Below are 8,124 nucleotides of genomic sequence, written 5' to 3'. Positions count from 1 at the left end.
CTCTCTGCTTTAATTCCATAAGGGTTTCCCCGGACACACTGCAAATTTTTCTCATTCAGTTGCCATTATCACAAACATTTAACTGGGCCTGTAGTTCATGTTAGGTACTGTGTTGGGCAAGGTGATCTGTGTGTGGGCTTGTCAAGCAGAGATGCCTGTTACTCAAAGAAGAGGGAAGGTTGGCCACCCAGAAAGAGCAACATAGGAGAGGAAACTATGGTAGAAATAATACTGTCCACTTCTCGAGCACCCACCGTCTCCCTGTGCCTCATGCTTTTATATGACATCCAGCAACACACACGACGACATTACAAGATGCAATTACTCCCACTTTACACAAGAGGCAACTGATGCTCAGGAAGGGCAGACAAGCTGCCCAAGTTCATACGGGTAGTAAGTGGAAAAGCCAGGATGCAAACCCGGGTGTGCAAGTCCATAGGGTGTGGTCTTTCCAGAGAGTCAAAGCTGATTGGTCATTGTGAGGATGGGTATGGGGGCTTTCGTGCATTCCTTCCCATTGACGCCTAGGAGGTCAAGGCTACCCATGACCTTCGTAGCAGCCAGATCCAGTGGTCCTTCTTGTCTTCACCTCACAACAGCAGTTGGTTCGGCTGACTACTCTTGCACCTGTCTTCTTTAGCGTCCTCAGCACCACGCTCAACTGCTTCTTCTCCCCATTGGCTGCTCCTGCATAGCATCCTCTGCCAGCTCCTTCTTTGCTCAACCTCTGAACGCTGAGTGCCTCTGAATTAATCCGCCAGCAATTCACTTTCCCCCCTTTCTCTGCAGGTGATCTTCTCAAATGCCATGACTCACATCAACATAAATAGGCAGACACCATGAGTAACGTCATCATAAATAGGCAGGTGATACCCATGTTCTGAAATCCAGCTTCCACCTGCGGATGTTACTATCATCCACCTACTTGCAATGTATCAGTCTTGTTTGAATCTTTTGTTCCACACGCCGCCCCCACCATCCAATCTATTAATAAGTCCAATTGGTTCTCCCACCAAAATAAATCCCAAGTCTGTTCACAACCCTCTGCACCTGCTGCCTGGCGCACAGCACCATCATTTCTCCTTTGGACTGTACGCATGAGCCTCGTAGTTGACTAATTGTGCTTTCATACCTGTGCCCCAACTCCTTTCTCCACAAAGGGATCTTGGAAAAAATGTAACTCAGATCGGGTCACCTCCTTGATTAAAATCCTTCAATGACTTTCCATGGCTGTTAGGATAAAACCCAACTGTCCCCACCACGTGCGGGGCCTCATGTGAACTGGCAGCATCTGCAGCTCGGGGCTCACCGCTTTGCTCTTCTATCCTGCAGGCTCACCTCCTCCCTCGCTGGCCTTGTCCCTGTTCCCCAGGAATGCTGAGACCAGAGCCTCCTCATGGCCATGGCTCTGGTGCTCCTTCCTGCCTGCAGTTTCGTCCTGCCAATCTTCACATGGTGGTTCCTTTCTATCATCTAGGCCTCAGCTACAGCATCTCTGCTTTGATGGCCTTCCTTATCCAAAATTGTTCACAACTGTCATTATTTTTGATGACACCATAGCACTATCTGAACATGATCTGAAATTATCAAGTTTGTTCACATTAAAGAAAATCCTTCTTCCTCATGGGGACAGAACACAAGTTCTGTGATAGCAGTGATGGTGTCTGTCTGACTCATCATTATATTTCACCTCTGATACCAACACAGTGCCTGGAGCAAAGCCAATTTTAATACATTTTTATTGAACAGAGAAGTAAATGCTCCAATGAATGTAATAGCTCACTGAGTTACAATTATTCTGTTATAAGCCTTTATTTATTTCATTTTCATATTCTCTTTCACCATCAGTTAAACAATCTTTCATTAAAATATAACCACCTATAAGGCCAGTATTTTTTTTCCTTGTTCATTGTGCTTGGCACCAAATAGGGGCTTGATAAAAATCTGTTGTGTTTGGTCGAACTCCCCACCGCTAGGGGACCCTGTCATATTAACATGGGTCTCTCAATGATGCAGAGGCTTTGAGGCCCTAATTAAAATACAATTGAAAGGTGTGGCTTCAGGTGTCATGGCAGGAGGTAGGGAAGGACATTGGGGCGCTTTCTGGTATCTTTCAAATTATTTTAAGGCATCTGCCATAAGAGAAGCAGCTCCTGGGTCCTTAACTCCCCATGGCCTGTGGAGCATCCCAGAAGTCCTACAGCCCAGCTTGTGCACTCACACCAGCCCCGCTCCCTCTGAGGTTTCGTTTCCAGGTGAAACTTTCTCTGGCATCAGCTTGCTCGCACTTAAGGCAACAGCTCTAGCCCATGTGCGGTATTCACTAGTGGGTGGTGTTTACACCTGACTCCCCAGAGCCTAGCACAGTGCCTGGCGTGTTTTGGGTACACAGGAGATGCTTCTTCAATTCGTTGGAATCGAGCAGAAACTTTCTAAACCGGAGTTTGGGAGGGTTCCTCCTGGAGCTGCAGCCTGGGAGAGAGCGAGGTCTCGGAGCTGACTCCTAGCAGCCTCTTCCTGTTCCTGGCTCACCTCCACTCTAGCACAGTGGGGACTCTAGATGCTCTGGGAGAAGTACAGCCGAATTCCCCCTCCAGAGGCGGCGCTGGGAAGGCCAACTTTCCCTTTTGCTTTCTGTGGGGCTCTCAGGATGGCCCACACGCCCAGCACAGCGCCTGACATCCAGTGGCCCTGAATCTCGGTGGCCGCTCGGGCCAGGCTTGCGGCAAGTGTTTCGCGCCCCTTCTCTCGCCACCTGTTCCAGGAAGCAGAATTATCAAGGTACAAGGTCTCACCTCCACCACGGTGTTGTCCATTGGAGTCCCGCTCTCAGTGACTTCATGGCCTGTTTACTTAGCCTAAAGACCAAGAGACGGTAATAACAAAGAGAGGGAAGCGGGTGGGAAAAAACAGGCGATTTTCTGAGGCTCCAGAGAACCACTGATAGGATTAGATGTTAATAATATTTATTTTTATTGTTTTTGAAGATTAGCATGTGCCCTTCGCTGTGTTTATCCCTGTGCAGATTTAACACAAGAATCCTGCAGTGATTTCATGTCCCCCGAAGGGATGAACACAAGTAGTGAGAAATATCAGCCCAGAGATCTTCCTTCTTTCTCCTGAAGGTTCTCTCTTCTCCTGGAGTGTTAGGTAGGATTTTGTTTTTGTGATTTTGTGAAGTTAAGTAGGATTTCACTCAGCAGCTCTTTTTAATAAAGACTAAATGAAAGAGACTTACGTGAGGCGGAAGTTTGGCATTTCTTTCATGGTAAAGACTCAGCTGGCCGGTGGTCCAGGAAGCAGGCATTTATGCCCCACGAGTCAGGAAGAGAACCATGCTTTGCTATCCTCGGTGACTAAAGCACTGGAAATACTAGAGTGAACAAGCCCGACCAAGATCCCTGCCCTCGTGGGGATTAGGGAGGTGGAAGATGGAAATAAGCATTAATAAAGTTATAGCACATTAAAAGGGGATAATGACCAGGAGGAAAAGTAAGACAGGGTCAGGTGATTGGAAGTTAGGGAGGGCAGGAGAAATTTAAGTGAGGTGGTCAGGTGGACCTCATCAAGAAGGGGATAATCAAGCAAAGACTAGAAGGAAGTAAAGGAGTAGGCTTTGGGGATATCTGAGGGAAGAGCTGGTTCAAAGGTCCTGGGGGCAGGATCATGCCTGGCATATCTGAGGAATAGACACAAGGAAGGTATGTCATACAACAAGTGAGCAGGAGAAGGGGAAGGAGGTGGGAAGACAGAGAGAAGACAGGAAACCAGTCACCAGTCAAGAGGGTCTTACGGCAAATGTAAATAAAGCTTTGGGTTTTTTACTCTGAGTGAGATGGGAAACCCCAAGTGGACTGTGGGCAGAGGGTTGGCATGCTGTGACTTAAATTTGAAGAGAGTCACTTAGTCTTCTCTGGGGAGAGGGGAGAGGAAAGGCCAGGAGAGCAGCTGGGAGCCTGCTGGATCATCCTGAGAGAGAGATCGGAAGCTTGCATCTGTGAGAGCAGCGGGGCAGACTTCACGTAGTCGGACTGTGGTAGAGCCAGCAGGATTTGCTGACAGAGTGGGGTGGGCCACGAGGGAAAGAGAGGGGCCCAGGATGAGGCTGCCAGTAAAGGAGAGAAGAAGGTTTATAGGGAAAATCAAGCGTGTGGTATTTGAAGACACAAAAGGGGAGATTCTCATGAGACATTAAATAGAGCTATCACACACACTAAATCTGTTATTAGGAAGGGTTGCAGGAAGACCCTGGATGGAGAGAAATGTGTGCATCGGCTGACAGGTGCACGAAAAGCCGTGAGAGTGAGCGCAGGTAGAAAGAGAAGGGGTTTGAAATCACCTGGACAAAAAAAAAAAAAAAAAAAAAAAAAACCCAAAACTATTGAGAGTCTAAGTGTGCTCACAGCATTTCTTGTTCTGCAGAGAACAGGAGACCTTCGTTGTGGTTCTGCTGGTCCCTCTGTGGGAGGAACCTGGAGAGCACTTCCAGGGCTGGAGGTCAGCCCAGGGGAAAGAGGTCATCCAGGTGCCCTGGAGGCTGTGAGAGAGACGCACTCGTCTGGATTTTCCCTCCAGGAGCTGCAGCGAGCAACGTCTACACGGGTTTGTGCTCCTCTGTTCCCTGCCACTTACGTGTGTTTGCAATCGACTAGGAGAATGTAGAAAATCATGTCGACACTAATGGCAAATTCCAGCTCATAACAATACTTTTAGCAGAGCGTGGCCATTCTCAGTCCTTAACCTCTTTCCCAGACCCGTGGGAGGACCAGAACCGTGAAAGAAGTCCGAGTCCCAGCATCTGGGATGGGGTGGGACGAGATGGGACTGTCTTGGATATGGAGCAAAGAGGGGAGGGTCTAGAGGAAGTCCAGGGGCCAGTAGGTGCTAAAGCAAGCACTGACTCTAAAGGGACAGAGAACAGGGATTAAAAACTGGCCTGAAGCTTTGGGTCTGCAGTCAGAAAACGCGAAATAACTCACCTAAAAAGGGTAACGCTCTGTGTCCCGGGTTGGAGGTGCTGCCCGTTAAGCCCTTCGGTGTGAATTCGAGAGACGTTAGGCAGATGCAGCTCTGAATCAGGGCTCACAGCAGGACACACACGTGTCCGCCCCACTTTCCTCTGCCCCTTGACAATGTGAAGGGCTTCATTTGGGCTTTAGAATTTCTTCCTCCCTGTCAGATTCCAGGAACAAAGCTGTCCTAGCTGACTGTGATGAGAGCTGAGTGAGGGGCAACGGGAGACAGATCACAAGGGACCTGAAGGCACTGATGCTCCATCTCAGAATATTTTCTCACTGTGATGGAAACCTCACTGCTTCTAGTTGCCAGTCCCTCCCTCACCTTGATCTTGGGGGTCATTCCCTTCCCTGTGGGTTGGCTTTCAACCTCAAGGCCATGGCTGAGGGCTTTTTCTCAACTCTCTAGGTCTGTGAGCAGGCAGGCTCACATCCTTTCATTTAGGCTTCAGGTTGAAGCTTTTTCTTCATTGTTCCTCAAACTGATGACACTCTCACTGGGTGTCTCCTGGTTTGGGAGACTCGAGGTAATTCGATTAATTTATTTTTAAATGGAGCTACCGGGGATTGAACCCAGGTCCTTGTGCATGCTAAGCCCATGCTCTACCACTGAGCTGTACCCTCCCCCCAACAAAAATGTTCTAAAATTAGATTATATCAATGACTGCACAACCCTGTGAATATACTAAAAAGACATAAAATTCTACAAATGTCATATGGACACTTCCTTTAATACCCAAAGAATCAGATCCTGCTCAGAAAAGGCTGACGAGTGACCAGAGGACAAAGCCCTCTCTGCTCCTTCCCATTGCCTACCTCTCTCCTTCTTCAGCAATAAAGTGTAGGTGGCACCATCAGTAGTTCCTGAAACCATCAGTATGTTAGAATCACTTGGGTCCCATCCGAGACCAGCCAGAACCTTGGTGGGGCCCAGGCTCAATCTTTTAAAAGAATCTCCTGGAAACTTCAGGTTTCTGATCCATCACATAAGGAGCTTAGAAGTTATCACTCTGTCCCAGCAGTAAGTAAAAGCTGAACAAACTGAAAAATTAAAAAAAAGATGGGGAAAAAGGAACAGAATATCCAAGAACTGTGTGACAATTACAAAAGGCATAACGTAATACGCAAAGGGAAAACCAGAAAGAAAAGAAAGGAACCAAAGAAATATACGAAGAAACAGTGACTCAGAATTTCCCTAAATTAATGCTAGACACCACATCACAGATCCAGGAAACTTAGAGAAAACCACGAAGATTATCTACCAAAAAGCTACAGTTAGGCATACCATATTCAGACTACAGAATATCAAAGATACAGAAAAAAAATCTTGAAAGAGGACAAAGGAATAAAACACCTTACCTACAGAGAAGGAAAGGTAAGAATTACATTTGACTCCTCGGAAGTCAGGCAAGCAAGAAGCTAGAAGAGAGGTGACCTCTCTGCCCCTCTATCAGCTCATCTGTAGTGAGTCTTACAATTCCTATCATATGAAGTGTGAGTATTTTAACATATCAGCGAGGGGCTCAGGGCGGACGTGCAGAGGGCATGGGAGGAGATCCTGCCCTCTGCTCCTTCTCTTAAGTCCTGCTCTGGAGCCCTGGTCCTGTTAGGGCAGGAAGCCTTCCTCTGGGTCTTCCTCGTGCGGAATGCGTGGTTCGCTGGACCTTGGCCCAGTGTCCTGAGAGGCTCCGCCCACCTCGCCTACATCCAGTCCTCCCCGAGCCACGTCTGCCTACAGCCTTCCTGAAGCTGTCACAGCCACAGCCCCCCGCAGACGACCTCGCAGTCCTAGTGTTCATGAGCCCCGTCCTGCCATCACACCATTGGTCATCCTGAGAAAAGTCTAGGAAGTTAAGAACATCAGTCCAGCAGGAAACTTCGGCTGGAAATTGGAAAGGATTCTCCAGTAAGCTTTCTAGTCTTTCCTTGTCCTGCAACCTGTGGAGTCAATGAGCCAACCTCTCCTCAAGGATCTCAAGTGGAGGGCGCATTCAGGGCATTCGGTCATACTACTTCTGTGTTCAAAGGACAGAAAATGAGTCTAGTCACTCTCAAACCGTGAGGTCAAAGATTTTCCCAAGAGTCTCTTTATCTATTAATTGGCAAATGGACAGGATTCCAGGGAAGAACTGTGCCTTTTGTGTGTGAAAAGTTGTGTGGATGGTGACCGTGAAACAAGAACTGGTTGAAGAATCAGAAGAGGTGTGTTCTGGTCCAGACTCTGCCGTTCACTCCCTGGTGACCCTGGGAGATCACTAGGTTACTCAGAGGGTTGGGAGGATTCGCTGAGACAATGGGTGTGCGTCATTGTCCAAGTGGGGGATCCTAGCAATAAACCATCCCATTTGGAAAAAAAAAACAGCACTTGCTTCCCAGAGTGTTTAATGCCATCTACATACATCTCTCCTGGATCCTTCAACACCCTTGAGCCAGGGATTTGCTCAAGGCCATGCAGCTGCAGTCAGACTAGAACCCAGGTCTCCTGACCCCAAGGGTAGACGCTCTGTGACACTCACGCCCACCGTGAGAAGACGTGCTCTGACAGGACCGCCAGGACCAGGGAGGGCGGAGGTGCCCCTGCTGGTGCTCTCTGCCCGCAGCTCCCCCACTGCGGCCGGTCCTGCCGCGTCTGGGCTGCCGGCCCAGCGATCGTCCCGGGGCAGATGGCGTCGGGGCATTTCGCTTCCGGCCAGAGAAGGTTCTGTCAGTGGGAGGAGGCTCCTGAGAGACGACGTGCCTCTGTCGTGGGCCGGACTCGACTACTTCTCCTTTTTGGTGCCGGCTAATTTCAGGCTGAAGGGAGAGAGGAGGGCGCCAGCTGCCACAGTGGCAGTGAGGCAGCGCGCTGCACCCTCTGCTGGCTGGTTGCTGCCACTCCCTTTAAGCATGGCAATGGTCAAAATCAGAACCCTTGGCCTTCAAGCAGGGCCCCTCGCATCCTTATTCTCATCATCCTCCCTAACAACGTGTAACCTCTGAAGTGATGCGTGGCCTTTCTGTGCGAAGCACTCCCAAGTATCCGGCTTGTCTTCCAGGCACCAGCACTGGCAGGTGACGCCTGCTGGACTTGCAGCAGGCCTGAGAAGGTGGGGTGGCTGCTGAGAAGCCA

At 49.1% G+C, this 8,124-nt stretch overlaps 1 protein-coding gene across 1 annotated transcript in view; it reads right to left on the bottom strand.

The window, feature by feature from the left end:
- Positions 1-7,380: 7,380 nt before the first annotated feature.
- RGSL1 (regulator of G protein signaling like 1) overlaps positions 7,381-8,124 on the bottom strand; it is a 54,292-nt gene continuing 53,548 nt past the window's right edge. The window contains exon 21 of the mRNA XM_010988541.3: positions 7,381-7,808. Coding sequence (XP_010986843.2) covers positions 7,775-7,808 — 34 coding nt within the window. The 3' untranslated portion in view covers positions 7,381-7,774. The remainder of the gene's footprint in view (positions 7,809-8,124) is intronic.

The sequence above is a fragment of the Camelus dromedarius genome, chromosome 23 (assembly GCF_036321535.1).
Source record: "Camelus dromedarius isolate mCamDro1 chromosome 23, mCamDro1.pat, whole genome shotgun sequence".
NCBI classification, from domain to species: Eukaryota; Metazoa; Chordata; class Mammalia; order Artiodactyla; family Camelidae; genus Camelus; species Camelus dromedarius.
This window is presented reverse-complemented; position numbering and strand designations above follow the sequence as displayed.